The following is a 20,970-nucleotide window of genomic DNA, read 5'->3' as shown; positions in this document are numbered from 1 at the left end:
TATTTTCACATCCCAATAATTCTAAGGCATCTGAATTGATTAAATTTCAGTGCTACATTACATTAGTTTGCAAGGTTTTCGTGACTACATTCAGTAAATTTTTTTCCAAAATCTTTTTCTTCCAACTGTGATGTACATTCTTAGAAGTGTTGTTCATCTACATATTTATATTGTAATTGCATGTGTTCCCGGGTAGTTGAGAATCTTCAACTTTTGCACTATCCATGGCATGTGCTCATACCACATCCTCAATTTACCCTTGAACTCTAGATGCTTCTTCATCTCAGTCCTCGCTCCATTACAGAATTCCAACTACCAGAAAGACTTCTAGGGTAAACTATGAATAAGATTTTTTTCTCCACTTCAAAATGCTTATTTAAGCATCTCCATGCATCCCTCTCAGTAACCTGGAAAAGCAAGTCCAAGTCCTCATACCAAGCCTGACAGACTGATTAATTTTTCAAGCACAGCATGAACCTCTATATGCCTGTGTAGTAGCATAACTCTTGCTGAACATTGGCTCAAAGTCTGTTGGCTCTGCTTTAAGCAGAGATGAGCTTAACAATTATCTAAGGGTGAAGACTCTCCTCAAGGGCTGCCACAGTTCTGTGGAAGTGTGCAACTATGAAGAGGTTCTACCATCACCACCTCACATGGCATTACACTGTTTAGAAGACTTTGTTCAGCTACTAACTTAGTCCTGACTTGATCATGAAAAAGTCACCCCCTCTCGACATCTTGGTCATGGAAGAATGGCTTAGGTATAGGGCACTGAAAATTACACTTTGATGTAGAATCACTTGGGAGAAGGAGAAGCTATATGTCTTTATAAGTGCTTTATCCAAAAAAGTGGCTGAGACAGCCATAAAGGTGTGGATTTCACCTGCTCTCCTGAACAATGCTACAGCATGAAAAGAAACATGATCATGAATGGCAATGTTCACATTGCACTCCCAAACATTGGAAACAATTTCATCAAACCTAGAGAACCTTTGTGAACACTGAACAAATACTGGTGCACCAAGATCACTTTGCCAAGTCAATGCAAAACAAACTAGCAGATGGCCATGCATCTTTAGCTTCAATACAGTCCAGAAACTGGAGCTTTATTCAAGAGAGAACTGACAGGAGGCTTTGTAGATAACTGTCTCATAGAGCCCTTCATGTTCTTGATAAGGATCTCTGCCATAGCACAGAAACATCCATATTATAGTATGGACAAACATCCAGTACTCGCATTTAAATAGGAAGGTTACTTGGACTAGGACAGGTAAGGAATTTCTCATTAGAGATCCAAACGAGATAATTTTGTGATTTTTGACAAATCAAAAAAATCTGACAATGTGATGTGAGAAATCCCAGAAATATGTATGCTGAATTTCTGATTATAGCCCCAGAAAGGTACAGAACAGAAATTAAGGATATGGACACCTTAGGAGCAGAAAGTTTTGCTTCTTATGTTCAAGACAAAACATATGTAATGAAGTAAGTCAGGATATATTTGCACACAAAATCAGGACAGAGAAATTAGGATTCTTTTCCCAATTATGACTTGAGTCACCACACATTTTAAGCACTCAGGAGAGGAATAGACAAGTGAATATGGTACTCAATGTATCAAAACCAAGGCCTTCTGGACCGTGAGGAGCTGACCTTGTGCCACACTATTTGTTGACACAGTACATCCACTTTGCTGTTGCCAATTGCCACTTGAACATGCTGTTTCTGAATGTGAAAGTTTTGAGATACTGATGAACAGAATTTCCCCTCTTCACACATTAGTTTTCAGTTTGAGCATTTCACTGAGAAATGACATGTTATGGTCTTAGAATAAAAATACGCAGAAAAAGACATTTTTGCATGAAATGTTTGAGTGTCACTATCACAGAAACTTCTCAACTTCTAGAAGTATGCCACGGAATTACACAATTCACAGTTAGACCTGAAAATAGGTGCTGATAAGTATAAAAAAAAACAAACAAAAAAATAGGTTTGTTTTTCCGGGTATTGCAGAACGACCACAAATATCATCATAGGAGGATGAGTGTCCAGCTACTTTATCCAACTTTTCACAGCCTGAAATGAATCTTGAGGAGAAAAAACAAAACAAAACCAAAACTCTCTTCCCCTGCCATTGCACTCCAGGGACTGTTTAGGTACAGGTGATTCAGGTGACTTTTTATCTTTTTGTCTACTGTCCCTTAAAAAAAGATAAAAATAATAGAAGAATGATAAAATAGTTTACAGAACCCAAGCAAGTTGGTCTTAGAATGTGTTTTTAGAAGCCATTCATCCAGGCAAAGGAATCCTGGTCCATCTCAGATGAGCTATCATCACTGTTGAGTCTTTGCTAAAGACAAGTAGTCAAAACAGAAGTAATCTGCATTCTTTCTGAAAGTTCAAGTACTCTCAATGACAAGAACAAAAAACTGTCTACTTTCATATACTGAGGGGAAAAAAAAAGTGGGATTAACTTTTCAGAGTTTGATTTTAAAGCATAAATGCCGCCTTCTCTTGTAAGTTGAATCACTACTGTACTTTTTGCTTGGTAGTAAAGTGTTTGTATTGTCATGCAGAGAGTTCTATTGGCCTCAGTATTGCAAAAAACCCACCACATGCTTAAGTACTGTAAAGTACTGTACAGAGAGCCTTGAAAGTTGAAGTGAAGGCTGAGAAAAAAAAAAGTTATTGAACACTACAGCCATGGACTACAAAATTAGGGACTCCAGTTCATATTAGCAAATAAAAAGATCCGGTGAAGCTGAGTTAGTCTGCCATCAGATAGAAGAGAAGCAGAAGGTAGCACAGATGGTGAAGACAAAAGAAATTATTCAGGATTCTAAGCCACACCTTGAAAGAAGCTACTAAAAAGATGATGTTGAAAATTAAGATCAGAAGGTATCCAGGAACGACAAAGTCTCTAAACCCTCCTTTATATTCCAAAGTTGTAAATAAGTCCTGAAGTTAAACAGGTTATGATTTGAGGATTTGTCTTACAAAGAAAAATGAAATATCAAGATTTCTCTTCATCTTTGAGAGCAAAAATATCTGAAAATCAAAGGTTGCTTCTTGAGTAGCGAAGAAGACAGAGAGGGAAGGAAAAAAATGTAGAACCTACACCCTACCCACCTCGGATAAAACAAAAACGAAAACCCAAGCAGCACCCGCACCCCCACCCCCTTCAGACTAGCATTTTCTGCCACTGCTGAAGTGGAAAAAGTTGCATTGTAAAACAGTCCTAAGGTTATGATGAAGTTGGAGAGGTAAGTTTCTTCAGTCCAAAATGACTGCCATGCAAAAGAAGTTAGAAGCTTGAACTTACAAACTTAAGTTTTTGCTAAAAAGGGAGAGGGCCACAAACAAGCTACAGTTTACAACGAGAAAACATCAAGAGGATGGAAAACAAAAATGCTGAGTGATAACAGAAAGCTAACTTAATAAAAATCTCTGATTTAGATGTCAAGACTTCTTACTAGTTTAAATGAGCATAAAGTAAAGGGTACCTCTGATATCAATAGAAGTCCAACCTGACTGTCAGACGGAATCTCAGTACTCAGTTCTTGACTGTAGTAGAAAATACGTGTAATTCTGTGTTCTACCACTGCTGTATTTTTCTGGTGTCCAAAACGAGGCTAGTATAATGTTGCTGCCTCTCAAAACTGCTACAACAAATTTAGAAAGATTTGAAGGTGCTAGGATATGTAAACTGATTCAAAAGTCTATATTGCCTTTAGCCAAGGACTAGCCACAACATTATTCTAGAAGAAATATTTTTTAACAAAATAAAAGTTAATTCCCTTCTGATTGCTTCCCTATAGTTTAATTAGTGAGGAAGTGCAGTACGGCATCACAGAATTTCCATTAGTTTTACTGTCCTCTACAGTCAGTATCTTATGCCTATGATTTTATTTCTAGGTTCCAGGGACACATACAAACCATTCACACTTTTCCTTTCGTTTTCTATCATGAGAAATCTTGGACACAAAAATTTTTTAATGGACTGTTACTGTTCTCCTCTTATCCTTTTCTTTCACAAACAATACAAACATACTCAAGTAATGACAGATAAACTCCCTTTGGGTTATTCAGAGATAACTCCGCAATCCAGGTTCCTTCTGTAAGAAGTAATGATGATAGATGATATTAATACTCAAAAAGACTTGAAACATGAAAAAGCTCTGTACACTGCACCACATAGCAGCAGTAAAAGTTCACATAACAAAGCATGCTCTGTTGCTAGAATCCCATCTTTGAGAGAAATATACACACTCTCAAATATAACCTTTTGTTACATGAAATCTCACACAACCTCCCACCTACCTTTTTCCTCCAGAAGACCACTTTCTTCTAAAATATTAGAAGGTGGGTTTTTGTTTTGTTTTGTTTTCCACTTCTGAAGAAGGTGACCCTATGATATGTTAAACTAAGAGGAGGAAATCAACTAACATGTTCTTTTTATAATCTTATCCAGTATCTCTGCTGTAACACATACACTTGGGGGCAGAGTGGAGAAGCACCTTTTAACGCTTCTTAAGGCCCAAACACTTGGTGTTATGAACATCTTATTAATGAACTATAATCTCTCATGATTGAGAAAACATTGTTAAAAAAACCACGTTGTAGTTCTGAGTCTTTCTGGAAGACCAGGCATACTGTTAAATTTTGTTTTAGAAATATAAGTGCATTACAGGAATCAGACCTGAAAAATCAAAATACAAACATCAGACTCGAAGTTCAGTAAAGAAAACTTCCTCTTTCATTAGTCTTATGTTTCAACACAAAAGAACTGAATCACTACAGTGCCAGAAGTGTCACTAAGCTGTAATGAACAAACACCCCTATTACAGAATTCCATGTGAAGATTTTAATGAAGGTAAGGATAAGTTACCTAAGCGTAGTACCGGAAAAACGTATATACCAAGAAACCACTACAGGGAAGAAAAAAAAAAAAAAGCTTTCTATCAGTTTTTTTTTTTTTTTTAATTTCTGTAACTACTATTTGTTAATCAAAGGGCAAACTGTACTGGATACTCAGTTAGCTTGCATGACTGACATCTTTATTGAAAAAGTTACCTAGATATTAAATACTTTAAATCATCTTTTTAGAACTATTTGATAGGTTTTCATGTGCCAGTGAGTCTCTAGAAAATTCTAGTTCTGTTGGAAATGGTTTGAAAAAAATATATTTTCATATTGTTAAAATTTTCAATCTATTCATTTTTCTCCTTTTCATAGAAATTTAGAAACCTGTCAGAACACGTCAAGTTCATGAAACTCTTCCATATTCTCATGAAGAAATTATCCTTACCCCCTTTATACTGACAAAAGAGCCCTTAACAAAGGCAACAGAAAACTAAAAAGCAACACGTAAGGATAACTAAAAAAAGTACGTAAGGTTGTTTTTTTTCTATTTAACTGAATTTGAATTTTCCTTCAAGTTTTCCCCACCATAGCTATCATTTGGCACAGAAAAGTGTGCCAAAATTCCAACAGCTGTTTATCTAAGACAACTAATTAGTTAATGTATTCCTTATATAACACGACCATTTTATAGCACTAGCATGTCAAGTATAATTAACATGTTGCATTTCTCTTACATGTCTGAAAATTCACAACTAGGTATTAACACTTCTATTTTACCACAATTGCTACTTTCAATTAAGAGAAATACCCAGGTATTGTTTTATTTGGCAACTTCTTAGTAATGTATTTAGAAACCTAAACAAACCTGTCGTAGGTGATAAAGCTATACAGCATCAAGGCCATGGGGTGCAACATGCTGAACTAAGAATAATGGATGCTATTGGGATCTTCTGCCTGTGGCTCTCATGCCTGTACGGAGATTTTTTCGTATTATTCCCAGTAGGTTCAGAAAGCTTAAAAAAAAGACAAGGTTTAAGCTGGTGAGTAGCCATAAAAGAGTTACATAAACCCTGCAGTATTATTTGCATCCAATTTTTTTCTTTCCAAAAACTATTTTCGCTGTACCATACAAACATATCCAGGCATCAGAACAAGAGAACAAGCCAAACTGTGCTCTTCAGATTCAGTTAGGCAAGAAGTTATGGTTTCAAGTTCCTGTAGTGTTCAGTCATCCAGAACCAGAACGGATACATAAACCCTCATTACAAGAGTTCTGGAAAGTGGTGAGTACCAGAAATAAGCTTGCAGTTGTGTTTTTATTTTATACTCTTCATTCATTTCCACTCTCCATGGAACTCTTGGGTTCCATGATTCCCACAAGTCACACAGCTAGCATTCCATATTTCAACGCTGGAAATTGTTTATGGTCCCTTAATTCCAAGAATTGTGCAACAAAACCAAGCAACTAGTAACCATAGGAACTGTGGTAAAAAAAAAAAACAACACCAACACAAGTTTCAGCAACGAAACTGCAGTTTAATTCTTGCAAATGCTATTCTTCCATAACCTACCTGTAACATAAAACCTATGCAGTAACATGTATCTACTACATACTAAAAGATACTTCTTACTACTGTGCTGTGTTTTAAGTACTCCGTTTCTCTCTTCTGTCTCTTTTCCTCTCTCCCTTTATCAGAGCACTACGCTTTCTTCTGTTTGCTTACACCTGTATTAAGACAAATTAAAAAGATGCCTCAATGCAGAAGAAAAATGCACCGTCTAGTCATTTTAATGCAAAAAGACTCAAAGTATCAGTCATATCTACTGTCCTGTTAACGAGCAGCTCTTGTAGCATACTGCCCTTGAATTGTATATGAAACATTTGCATTCTGCTGATTCCAGGAACCCCAAGGAAGCCATTAACTAATGAGCCCATGAACACACTGGATTGTATAAACTACAGCATGCATTACTATGTCACAGAGTTAAAGCAGGTAAAAAGAGGCAGGACTAAATTACTGCTTAGAACTTAAATTATTTTAGGCACCCACATCCCATGCTGAGCAGAATTCAAATAGACTAGAAATCAGTCTCATACAAAATTGGGTAATTTCTAATATGGGAAACTGCATAGTTCTCTTCTGGAATTTCCTATTACCCACATCTTTATTGTGACAGTGCCTAGAAAGCGGAAGACAGAACATTAAGCCCTGTGCAATCGTAGACAGACACTTTGCTCCTATTGGCTTTTAGTGATGGTGCGCAATTACACTGATATTAATGTAATTTAGAAACACTGAAGAGTTTTCCACTCAGCTGCCTATTTCACCCCAATCCTGGTATTTTATGAAGACTAAAGAGAAAACTATCAAGGATCAAAAGATTTCAAAACCACATGAAATGTAAAAATTAGTCTATTTGGATTATTTGAGGACTTCACCAGACAAAATGACTTGAGATAATTGGTATCTTTTATCAATACTGTGAATATCTTTAAATGAAAAAAGCTAAACTTATTTTTCTCTATTAAAAACCAATGCTTGTATCTTCCTGAAACAAAAACAAAACAAAACAAAACAAAACAAACAAAACCCTTCTTCATCCCAAAGATTCCAGAAAAGCGAGTGATATATAGTCACTTCTCCCCTCCCTTCCACAGGAAGGTCATAAACTGAAAAACTGTTCCCAAACTTTCAGCAAAATACCATGAAGCTACAGCTTTGGGGGGTTCTTATTCGGTTTTGGGAGACTTCCAAACTAGTACCTTTTAAACTACCTTAAACTAATAATCTGTCTAATAAAGATATGTGCACACAGATTCCCAGTACTTCTGAAATGCACCGATTATATTTTAATTCAGTTGAACAACGCAGCAATTTAAAAGAATCCAAAAGTGCAAAGAGCAAGTTTCCAGATCTTTAAGTACTAGGTATCCATGGAATGTAAAAATAAAGCTGGTCTTTCTCTGCTTTTCTATGCCAGAGTCAACATTCTCTTGATTTGGATGACAAAGGCCACAACCACAGGGTCCCGCTGGGGGCATCTGCTTGGAGATGCACTAGATCCAAAGCGGGAGGTGGCCCCCTCTCCACAGCTCAGCGCTTCCTTTGGAAATGTCTGCTTTGTCACTTCCATATATCAAATGTAGTTTTATACTTGATGCTTATTTAGCATTGTATTAATAACAGTATCGTTCTAGTGCGCTCTTCAATTAAATCTGTGATGTACTTTAATCAAAACAACATGCACAAAAGATTTTCATCAAGTGAAGAAACAAAATATCACTGTAAACAGAAATATGGACACAAAGTCAATAGGCCAATTTATTTTTTATTCTCTTTGTACTACCAGAGTCTAGTTCAAACAATTTTTCCCCTCAAAATCATGCAGATTTCACTGGACAGTACAAGTATTTACTACAGTAACATTCAGGTACATTACTTAGATGACAAAAACTTTCAAATACTGTACTTCAGGAATATAGGAGCTGGCATACAGCTCAGACTAGATTCCAAAAAGTACATATTACTTTCAAAACAGCAAAAACTACTCATTTTTTCTTTCTGGAACCAAATGGTAAACTCTGTACCAAGGAAAGATCATGCACAGCAATAGATATTCCTTAAGTTCAGACACCATATTCATACTTTATCCTTACAATATTTTAAAGTTGCTCAGTTGTTTCCATCTATTTAGACCAGTGACTGTAACTATAATAAATAATGAATTCACTAAATCAATGATAAGGCATTACCTTATAAATAACTGCCAAGTCCAATGACACATCAAGACAATGTTCCTTAAAATCCTTATCACCATTCAATCCAAAGTTCACAAAGTCAACAGCAATTACCGAACATACAGAGAATAAAAGTATACACATAGCCAAACAGGTACCCTAACATTTAAATTTCAACATATGTAATATATGTTGCACACACTAATCCACTAGTTAATTCGAAGTTTGATAAGGGTGTCACAGGTTGTGATATTTTATCTTCTGATATCTCTGATGTCAAATGGCAAGGACACAGTCTTAACTTTATTTGTAAGTACGTATGTATGTAAGACTTACATGGAAAGTTTGGGAGGGATAAACATTACATATCCCAACACAAAAGTAAAATCACATTTTAATAATTAAACCATACTTAATTCTGTAACATGTGCCCCTGACCTAACCTTTGCACAGTGTCGTAAGGAACTGTTTTTCCATCCTAACAAATACTGGTTTTATTTCTGGGGAAGGTCTGAAGTAATTTGTTTTTTTTCTAAAGGCTATTTCTTCTCTTCAAGAAAATGACTGAAAGTAATCTAGACCTTCTATTACAGTACTGAAAACTTAAAACTACATAGCTTAGTGTAACTACACACTGACAAAGAATTCCAAACAAGCTACAAATCATGGGTGTACTCTGTTTTAGCCTGGCTTCTTTTTACAGGATACTTTCTCTCTCTTCTCCAAAACCAGCCCCGTCTGAGGCAGTAACAGTGTTGAGCTCTGATGAATCTTTTGAAAGCCTAGTATAACTTGAACGCTGGCTCCGCTTGTGAGCAGCGCTCTTCAGGTTCTCATTCTGAACTGCAGTTGAATTGGAACCTGAGCTAGGGTGCAAGATAATTTGAGATGAATCTCTGATACCTTGTATTTCTTCAAAATTTTGATTAGCTCGATTGTTTGGAGCACTGTTATTATTTAGGGTTACTGTACTAGGGGTTCTATTTAAGTTATAGACTTTCTGGCAGGCTGGCCAGTTTTCTTCTGGGCTACTTGCTATCAAGCTGCTTTCTGATGGGCTCTTCTTATCTTCTGAGCAAATAGACATACGAACCACAGCTGGATCTTGAAGGCCACTAAGGCTGTGCGGAATTCCTCGCTTTCCACTATGACTGTCATCTTCAAGCTCAATGAGATTTGCCTTTTCAAGCTGTGAATCATCTGCTCCTTCATTATGGAGGGAATGATTGGGAGAACTTTCGTTTGATCTTACACCAGAGTCGGAAGAATCTTTTTTATCCAGAAGGGCATCTGTCAAGTACTCCTTTGCTTTGATGAAGGTTCTAATAGGTTCGGATCCATGTTCTGGAGATTTGGGTTGTTTGTCAATTTTTCCATCTGTTTTCTTATCTTTACCTTCCTTAAGAAGTGGGGTATTATCTGACTCCTCAGTTCCTGACTCATCTTCATCACTTGGAAGCTTCTGATACCGGAGAGTAACTCCCTTAAGCTTTAAATCTGCAGCCTGGAAAATACTTGTTCTTTCTGAAGACTTCTTTCCTAGCAGAAGCTTGGAACCAGACTGATCAGATTTTTCATCTTCTTCAGTAATAGGATCCAAAGGAGATGCATCGTTAGTAGAAACACCTGAAGTACTGTAATCAATAACATCATTCCTCTTCATCAGAAAGGACTTTCTTCCATCATCTTGTTTCTGCTCACCATCTTTTCCTTTTTCTTGTTCTGCACTCGAATGCAAGGAACCCCCTGATGTACTCTGCCCCATATAGAAAGCACTTGAACTATGAGGGGAAGACCTACCACTTACTGTAGTGGAACTGGCACCTCCTTCTAACTGTGACATTTGAGCAATATATTCTCTATATGCATCTCTATATTCTGCCTGTACCTTGTCAGTGAGCTTTGATATTTCAATACTTGAATCTTGAGAGTTAAGACTTGAAAGACTTGGCGTTCTGCGAGTTTGTGACTGGGGAAAGAAAAAGAGAGAGAATAGTTATATGAAATATTTATTTTGACTTTTATTGATCATTCTAAGTTAAGTAACAAAGTATAAAGTGTGTGCTTAATTTTTTTTGTTATGAATAGGTCATGCAACTGAAATTGTCAATGTTATATGCTCAAACCCCTCAGCAAGCAACATATGCAAGATCTTTAGTCTACTGTTCCACTTTTCCCTTTCTATTACTTCACTATAGGATTACTGCCAGCTTTTTGTAAAATCAACAATGTTATGTACATACTAGAATACTGAGGAACAACTAAACATGAAAAACTAAAAGAAAATGTTGGTTAAGGGACTTCTATATGCCCTGACTCCTAATGAACTCAATGCACGCAGCAAAATGCAAGAATCTCAGAAATATCAACACTTGATTTTTTATGCGTTATTCACTACTTTTTATTCATACTCACAGCAGCTATAGTTCTTCACTAACAAGAGAATTATTTGATTGTGTTGTACATTTCCAGGAGTACTCCTTCCCTGTTTTCTCAAGAAGGACAAATTACCTTCCTCGCTCTTTCAATTTAATTTCAGATAACTCTACGGACATCAACTATTTATTTAAACTTGCATCTTAAAATGTTTTTAAAAATATTTTCTTACACTTCTGTGCTTTTGAGACAAAAACAATGTTAAAAATTTGATTCATGCCACTTAGGTTTTGAAAAACATACATTGATACTCAGTTGCTGTAAATGGATTAAGGGTAATCAGGATCTTACATACACGTGTGCATATATGCATTCACGTATGTATCTGGGATATATACCCCAAACCTCTGTTCAGCTATATTTTTGAATACTAAAAATACAGCCTATAGCTTGTAATTTGAGATGTCTTCCTATTTTGATGGACTTTCAAGGTTTTCTAATTTAGGCCTTCAAAATCAGAGATGAAAAAGCTGCAACATGGATTTTGGGGGGAAATTATGACCACTATTTTAATACCATCTAATCATTCGTTAACTGTATTGTCTTGTTTCTTAAAAAAGGAAAAAGAAAAGCACACACTTAAGGTAATTACATAAGATAAAAAAGAAGACTGACCATACACAACCTATGGCAGAAACTATAGGTACAAAAGGATGTGAGCTGTGGAGTCTATGATTAGATTACATATTGTCAAAACAAAGCTCCAATGTCCTGGAGCATTGCCTGTTTAAAAAAATAATAAATATTATCAGTAATCTTTCAAACAATATAACTTCTGTCTAGCACATACTTAAAATATATCATACACAAAGTCTGCATACTACAGAAAACAGAAATCCAGCAAAACATTACTATAAGCAATAGCTTTGATTTTTTTCTTCTCGAGTAGTGATTACTGGAACAGTTTTGAGATGGGAAAGACTAAAGCCCTTGACTCTCAGAGAGTATGATTAAGAGTTTTCATCTCTGCTGCACTTCGGTCTTTGTCAAGACTGACAACTGGAAGTACCTGAACTGTCACAGCAGACTTACTTCTTGACCTGTCTGTACCTCAGAATGTAAAAAGCCATTTACCATACTGATAAGCACGTAGAATACATTCCTCTATTAAATACCTGCCAACTTAAGTTACTATGGCGTGGAGGAGCTTCATCAAGACCAATTGTGTTGAGTTCTTCAAAGCTGAAGTTAAGCGTGTAGGGAGCTTGACCAGAAAGACCTGTAAGCTCAGTGTGAGGCAACTCAGTGTTATGCCCAGGACGACGAGTAAGTTCACTATGAGAAATCGCAGATGTAGCATGCTCAGTTGTTCCACGAGGATCTTCCTGAACAGCCTGATTTTCTGAATTTCTCATTTCAAGTATCTTAACACACACACACAAAAAAAGAGAAGGTGCAAATGTAATCATATGAATAGAAAAAAAAATCAAAATTGTTAAAGGGCTGCTACATATACAAATAAGCAATTCACAAATTCCAAATACAAGTATACTTGCATATGTGGTTGTGATCATGGCAAACTATGAAAAAAGATCTGTTTACAGACCTAGTACATTCATTGTCTTTACTACAAACCACATTTTCATATTACAGATTTTTCTTGTATTTACAAATTACTTATTATTACTCAGACCATTAAACCAAGTTACATGCCACAAAACACTTCCAATAAATTTTTGTAAAACACAGTGATAAATTACAGATCTTTAAGCAAAAACAAACATTCTGGTTTATAGCTTTAATCAACCTGAATCTAACAATAAATGTCTTAAAATTATCAGTGTTTTGAAAACTGATTCAGCCGTTCAGAGACATACTGCACTTTTCAGAAAGAAAACTGGCAATGTACTAAAAATACTTAAAAATAAGCCACAATTCTCTGTGATGTATATCCCTCACTATAAAACTGATATTTACTCTCAAAGTGGGAAGGGGGAAATTAGGTATCTATATATGCTTCAGTAGTAGTATAATGTGAGAATGCTGCACTCAATACAAGTATGTGTCAATAAAATATTACCCGTTTATCTGATTGGGTTGACCCCTTTAGCTTAAGTTCCATTAAAAACTGTGCTTACGCAATTGTGTGCCATGCATTTCTAACAGCCTGGCCGTCCACTTCCTCTCACAAATACGCCTTGAATTCCCTTACTAACAGGACAGAGGCCTCAGAGAATTAAGTTCTGACATTTCATGGAAGTAGTCAAATCTTACAAAAAGAGGAGGAAAAACTTCAGAATTCACAATCAAGTAAGACGCAAATTCATAAACAACCAGTTCTTGGTTGCAAGTACTCGAGACAAAAAGATAAAAATCACAAAATAATAAACACATGCATGCTTTAAGATGTTGCTTATCGTTTTAAACATAATAACAAGCAAGCAATACGAAAAAAAAGATAAGGTTCATAACAGAAAAGACTAATTTATGGTGTCCTGAAGTTCTGAAGAGGAGATCTTACCATGCTCCTGAACAGGTGCCAGTCACCAAAGTTCATATTCATTTCTTTTTTCAGTTCATCAATGTTGCATTGAGCCAAGACACGTCCATTTATATTTGCCTGAAAAAGTAAAAGTAAAACTAAATAACGTAAGTTACTGATACAAGAATTGTCGTGTGATGGTAACAGACCAGAAAGGTGAATATACTGATGGGGACTACTACAGAAATTCCTCAACATCACTTTTAAGTCCAATCCTACATAATAAAAACATATATACATATGTTATACAAAGATTATTAGGCTACTAAGTCCCAAGCATCGCCTGATCCCTGGCTTGAGGCATCCAAGATCTACACCCAGAAACCTCCCTCCCTGCACAAATACAAGCTCACATTCTTGCCATCATCAGAAATCCCTGGGATGGAAGACCAGATTTCTGTTTTTTCCCCCCAATCTTCCTCATAACTCAGAGATCAACAAAGAAGTGCCTAAACACCACCTATATCCCAAGAAGGTGATTCTTCATGTTGGACTTATGTAAATAACATAATTCTTTATGTTGGACCTAAGTACGCTGTACTTAATTCCTTCAAACAGCACCAAATTCAATATAGAGCCATTTTCACAGCATAACAGTGAAGGGTATTTTTCTTTATACCATGTATTGGAGGATCAGCAGAATCATGTCTTACAAGCGTAGCTACAAAATGGAAGGCTTGAGTTGATCACTCTGCTCAGTCTGAGGGAACTCGGTGCGTCAGCTGCCATATCTCAGTAAGATGTACTTAATCAAACCAGGAAAAAGACCAGACTGAGCCATTTTCTTTCTTCCTGTTTACACTCAACCACTCATAGTAAGAAATACAATGAAATAAATAAGAGGAATCTCATCAGAAATAACTGAGGAGCACAGTCTTTTAGCACCATAGAGCCACTGAAGCAGTTGAATTTTCTGCAGCTAGACCTAGTGAGCTGCAATCTCACATTCAACTTCTTGCTTTAAGCAACACTGCTGATGCTTCTGGTGATGAACTTGTCTCCTATGCCTTGAATCAACAATCTCCCAGTATTTTAAGATATGATAGGCGCTGGCACAAATCAAGCTTGGCAAAACCATTCACTAATTACAATCTTTTTTTACAGTATTTTTCCCTTCTTTCTTCATATAAAGAGCACACATAATGGTGAAAAAAAGTAATAAACACAAAAATGAATGTTTTAATATCTCACAGAAAAGAGTAGGAACAGAAAAATGTACACTGGCCTTGTTCTGAAGCAAATAGATGGGGAATGTGATAGGAGCGAAATGGAATTGTCTTGACTACTCATTTACAACAAAAGATGTTAGACAACTTTTCAAGGGAAAAAAATAAGCTCCTACCTGGATGTAGAACATATTTACAATACTATTCATCTAAATATGACAATTTAAAAATTGGTTTTCTTGTTTCTTTTCTCAAAATAATCAGTCTCATCAACATGTATATTTCTGTGTTTTTCTTTTTAGGAGGTTTTTCTCTGAGAAACACAGACTTGTCTTAAAATGCCCTTTCAACTTTGCACAAATTAATATGTTCTGATATTCAATGTGTTTCAACAAACATTTCCAAAGAAAAGCAGCAGCTAAATATTTCCTTTCTCATGTTTATGTCTGTGTTTAGATATTAGATGCACTAATGAAATTCAGCAGATACCTTTCTTATAGTTGCAGAGTACTGAGGTAGCATGCTCTGGTCCAGACCGTCTATCTGCTTTAGCTTCTCACAAACAGCTTCCACGCTCATCGTGCTCAGAGACACATGCGATGCTCCTGTGGTCGATCCTGTGCCTGCTCCTCCTCCCTGTAAGAAGCGAGAAAACATACATAAAAGATATGTTCAAATACTCAGTACATCCAGAATTTCTCAATACACACTAGCACAAGCCAAACTGTGTTCAACTACATTTTAAAATTAAGAGATGAGAACAAGAAAGCACAGGCATTTTTAATTAATATCAGAATATCTATATACTGGGAAACCCTCAGTCTTTATATGAGAAAAAGCAGAGCATCTTGAGTCCTGCCTATGTGAGAAAACAACTTCTTAAATAATCCTATTTAAGAAAAACAAAAATCAGGAATATTAAGTAAGGGTTAATCAATTTCAAATGCATCTTTATTCAAAGTTTCCCACTGATTTTAGCAGTTAGTTTGTTTTTGGATGTTGATTATTATTGTTATTACTATTTTTTAAATAACCCAGACAACTTTTTCCTGTCTTAAAAAATTCCTGGTTTACCATTAGACAAAGATGACCTGAAACACAGTTCCTCAATTACTTGGATTCACTGGGTACTTTTAGCAGTATCTGTTCATTTATGTAAAATCAGTCAAGGGGTATCACTATCAGAGCAGGGAAATACAGTGCAGCACTGCTGCTGTCCTCCAAGATACTGTAAGGATGTTTCACGTGTCTGGAGCTTTGGCAAGACTTATGTAGAAATCATTCACATCTCAGATCTGTAACACAGAAGTTGCCCTGATAACGTTGCCAGCTTCTGGGAATTTCCAGGAAAGTGTGGAAAACCAAAACAAATACATTTGCACACAGTCAGCATATAAAGACAGTGTTTTCTCAAAAAACAAAAAAATAACACCCACATTATTCCTGGATGGGCAAAGTGCAAAGATCTGAACAAGTCAGTTGCTCCCAATTTCTAAAAGCAAAACCAGAACTAGTTCCACCAGGTATGGTTTTTTTTTGTTTTGTTTTGTTTTGTATTGTGTTTTTTTTCCACCCTCCTCTGGGGGGGGAGGTTGTACCTTCCCTTTTTCTGAACATGAAGTTTTGGTTTGCGCTCCGTAAACCATCCACCAAAGTGAAGCTCATTTTAGGAGGATGGAAAATAGCTTCTGAAGATTCAGAGCTCATCATCATATGCGTAAATTTAAAAGTACATTTTGAATTTCCAAAGTTCAATTTAATCAAGTTAGGCTATATTTCTTAATCACCAATTAAGGCTATTTTTGTAATCCCAATATGTTGTTTTTGCTTTTGTTTTTAATTTTTAATTACCTCAAAGTTATTTATCTAATCTTGCAGAATTAATAAATTAATAGATCCAAAATAATTACCTACCAAAAGCAAGAATTATTACGCTTAATGGCATTAACCTTATCTAAATTGTCTAAAACCTGAGTATTTGAGAACGCGCTATTCAGTTATAAAGGCAGCAAACCCCAAACTCACTCTCGACTACCTTAACCTCAGAGTTATCTTGTTGTTATTGGAGATATCCTCATCTGGGGAGGCTGGCAGATTTCGCACCTAAGCTGCTCTGAGGTTCAAGGTTCAGATGCTATGACATGTAATTCCCCCCGAGTTCTCTGCCAGATATGCTTGAAATGGTCTTAAAACAGGCGAACAATCAACTTCACTCAAAAACACTACAGGAGGTGGTGGGGATCCTAAGCACACTTGGCTGAAAACAGAGCTGGGGCTTCTTCTTTCGTCCATTTATATAACTGATATTAGATGTCAACTGGACACTAAATAAGAGACATTCCTATTTTCTGAGCAGGTAGTCTACTTAAATTATTGCATAAAATTAAGCATTATACTTTCAGTACAATCCAGGCACCTGGCTTAGTGGCTCAGTACTCCTTCCAAGGACAAGCCAGTTACTTTTCAGATCCTGCAGTGTCTCCCTAATTACGTGCCTACAACACCTGATTAGTTAACATATTAAGCACCTAAAGGAGGGAATTCAGATCTCAATTTAACCTAATTTTTAGTACAACTAAAATCCTCATTTAGTTACCTAAATAGAAACCAACCAGCAAACTGATGATGTTGACAGGAAAGAGTCTGATCTACAAGCTAGTTATTGCATATTTCTCTTCTGTAAATCCATGTTTTCCTCTTTTAAATAAATCATTTTCATTTTTTCTTCAGACTGCCAAACAGTTTTGTCTAATATTTTCCCATAAGCACACTATTAATTATTGCTATGAGTATAACACATCGATAAACAAAAGGTATTATGTCAATTCAAATCATAACTACCTTTTTGAAGCCAGAATTACATCGTGGCACTGCTAAAGGAAATGGTCCCTAAGCAATGTGTATAAGCAATTGCCTTTGTTCACTAAATCTATTAGATAGAGCATCTATCAGTATCTACAAATAAATGAAGTTTTTAAGACTTTTAATTTAACAGTTCTCCTTCAGATCAAAATATTTCTTTAAACAGTCAAGAACAAGTCATACTTTCTGCATGCATTAAGAGTTAGTTTAGAAAGTCCTCTTTTTGTGTATAAAAATATATGGAAAAGTAGTCTAATATTTAGACTATTTTTGTTAAACCGTGAACTGTTTGAAATAGATGCACATTAATCCAAATCATTCTTTATAAAAAGCACTCTGAAGAGTAAGTAATGCAATAGCTTTAGGGATATTGTCATCACGTAAGTGAATTAAAACTGTACTTAAACTGACACATTTTTCAGCCTTAGTGGTTTTGTTAAAGATGCTTAAAGAACATTAGTCGGAAAAGTATTTGCCATGCAAAAGCTAAAAGCAGCTTGTCAAAACAAACCTCAAGGCTAGTAATGAGCATTAGTTTACAGACAGCCCAGCATGAAGTGCCAGTACGACAGCTTCTGAAATGACTCTAGAAAGTGCGTAATTCACAGAAAGTGGCTGTACCTGTCTTTGTCTGTTTAACCCAGACTTACACGGCTTTGAGGAGGAACAAAACAGAATGAGAAGAAACAACAGCTTAAAGTGACATCAACAAGACTGAATATACAGATGGCATGCTTTCAGGGAAACAGAGGAAATCAGTGTTAGGACAGAAAGGTACCATACACGGATACTTTCATAACTTGGTGAAACTTTTAGGACAGACCTTCATAGTACCCATTTAGGATATGCTATACGAAAACCATTTTCCCATGAGCAGACTAGTCTGTTTTGGACGTGTACAACAGCACAGCATTTTGCTTGCATAAGAGTTTTACACTGTATTTCCGATGGAAAATCTTGCTGTTAAACACATTCTCCTGTCAAGATCACATTCTACTACCTGCATTTCAAATGTCTTTGAAACCTTGTATTTAAGCATGCAAATAAATAAATAAATAAATCCCACCACCCATAGCTCTTAAAAGGTACTACTAATAACAAATAGCAAGAGTAATGAGTAAATATTCAAAACGCAACAATGCCACATAAAAGCGTATGTTCGTTCATGCTCAAACTTCAGAAAAGCAATTCTCGTTTCTTAAAGGGTATTCTATATTTATCTACAGTGCATGCACTGGGCCACGTTAGCTCTCAACCAAAGGACGCACACTATATTTTAAGTTATTACGCATTCTGTGCAGCATGAAAAATGTATTGAAACAACAATTATATTGCAACAAGCTGTATCCTAACAAGTCATAATTAACAATACAAACTAAAACAGCCAACTAAGATTATTATGGATAACCACTTCTAAAGCTAGCTTGGTTTCTAATATAACAGGGGACACTATGGATAAGACTTCAACTCAATGAGAAATTATTTAGAAGAGCACTCTAGAAGTTTTTGCAGCTCCTGTCAGAAATCACCATCTGTACAGTATTGTAAATACATTAAAAAACAAAAAAAAAAAAAAAAACACTATAGTTTGTATTGGCATAGTAAAGTCAGCAGAAATGCATATTTGCCTCTGTCTTGGTTTCGGCTGGAATAGAATTAATTGTCTCCCTAACAGTTGGTATGGTGCTGTGTTTTGGCTTTAGGATGAGCATAGCGCTGATAGCACACGGGTGGTTGAGCTGTTGCAGAGCAGTGCTCACACTGCCCGGGGCTGTTCTGCTCCTCGCGCTGCCCTGCCAGCGAGGTGCCTGGGGGGGCACCGGGAGCCGGGGGGCACACGGCCAGGACAGGTGGCCCAGGCTGGCCAAAGGGGTGTCCCACTCCATGTGGTGTCACGCTCAGCAACAGAACTGGGGTGAAGGAGGAAAGGGGAGGATGCTTGGGTTGATGACTTTTGTCTTCCCACGAAACCATTCCACGCGCTGAGCCCCGCTCTCCGGGCAGGGGCTGACACCTGCCTGCCGAGGGGAAACAGTGAACGGGTTCCCTGGTTTGCTCTGCCTGCACAGGCAGTTTCTGCTTGTCCTAGCAAACTGTCTGTGTCTTAACCCATAAGTTCTCCCACTTTTACCTCTCCAATTCTCTCCCCATGGCACCTGGGGAGAGCAAGCAAGAGACTGGGTGGTGCTGAGCTGCCTGCCAGGGCTAACCCACAGCAGCCTCCACCACAGATGGGCAGAAGCTGGTATCTCCAATCACTAAAGAAATTAGGTGTGACTTAAGCTGATACCCTAAAATTTGCAATGCATCTACATTTTGATACAACTACATAGATAGTATTGGTAAACTTACTGGTTTGACATCTATGTATAGAATAGTAAACTATAGCCTAAGATAAATTAATTTTTATCAACAAAATCCAAAAGTAGATGGTAGCACAAGTCAGATTATTTATACACGACTGACTGCTCTCAAGGTATTTCTGATTTTCATTAAGCTAATCTAGATTTACATTGATTTTACAAGACTAATGATTAAGACTTGAAATTTTAGAACAACAGCAGGGGCCTTAGCCAGATCACATAAAATCCTCAGCACAGCTGTCAGCTCATGCAAGGAGTAGCATGATGACCTGTATATAAAAAAAAAAGTGATACTCCTGAAGTAACTGTTTCTTGCTCTGTAAGATTAAAAATAATGATTAATTATGTTTTACACATAAGTAAAATTGCAACATTTCTGGCTTCTTTCCAGATTTACATGAAAGGCAATTCTGATTCTATACGCCCTTCTTGTCTTTAGTCATCAAACCAGTTACACATTTTGGTGCTCATTAATTATTTTATACAGTTGCCTTTTTTTCTTTTTTTTTTTTTTTAAGTTATTTCATTACTTTACATACACTAATCTATTTAAGATACAAGTAAAAACTGTATTATTTATCTAGTGGCAGCGATCCATCAATTGAGAGCTACCTAACTAGATGGATAAAATTATTGTATCTATCACCTATGGATAACTGCAATACTTAAAGCAAGTATAATACTGTTTCTTTTTAACTGAAATTTCAATAAAGCACTGAGGAGATGCAAAAGGACTGGGAGATATGGGACAAGAAGATACTGAGATAAGGAACTACACACGGGGAAGACATCAGCATTTCCAAAAATATACTACAAGAAAACATTACCTCAAAGTCATCCCTTCACCCAAGGTACCTGATGACCTGGGAAAGAGAACTTTAGGGTAAGTTCTCCATTGCGTTTCCATAATTGCTAAATGAAGGTTATGTGGAATTAAAAACAGCAGTTCTGGGGTCTGTGTTTTGTGGTTTTTTTTTTTCCCCCTCTCTTCATTGTACAATGAGAATACTTTTTTGTAACAATTTACTAGAAGAAAAAAAAACCACCACCACTGAGATC

General features: G+C 36.4%; 1 protein-coding gene across 4 annotated transcripts in view; it reads right to left on the bottom strand.

Annotated features, from left to right (window-relative positions):
• Positions 1-8,179: 8,179 nt before the first annotated feature.
• The window catches only part of KIDINS220 (kinase D interacting substrate 220), a 73,426-nt gene continuing 60,635 nt past the window's right edge, over positions 8,180-20,970 (bottom strand). For 3 of the 4 annotated variants that reach the window (XM_083828273.1, XM_083828272.1, XM_083828271.1), the window contains 4 exons: positions 15,176-15,322; positions 13,500-13,598; positions 12,154-12,402; positions 8,180-10,571 (listed from right to left, as the gene is read on the bottom strand). In XM_083828273.1, coding sequence (XP_083684399.1) covers positions 9,300-10,571; positions 12,154-12,402; positions 13,500-13,598; positions 15,176-15,322 — 1,767 coding nt within the window. In that variant the 3' untranslated portion in view covers positions 8,180-9,299. Of the gene's footprint in view, positions 10,572-12,153; positions 12,403-13,499; positions 13,599-15,175; positions 15,323-18,169; positions 18,203-20,970 lie in introns of all 4 variants that reach the window. The other variant, XM_083828274.1, reaches the window with a different exon arrangement.

The sequence above is a fragment of the Anser anser genome, assembly GCF_964211835.1.
Source record: "Anser anser genome assembly, chromosome: 3".
In the NCBI taxonomy this organism is placed as follows: domain Eukaryota; kingdom Metazoa; phylum Chordata; class Aves; order Anseriformes; family Anatidae; genus Anser; species Anser anser.
The sequence above is the reverse complement of the archived record's forward strand: the minus strand, read 5'-3'. Positions and strand labels throughout refer to the sequence as shown.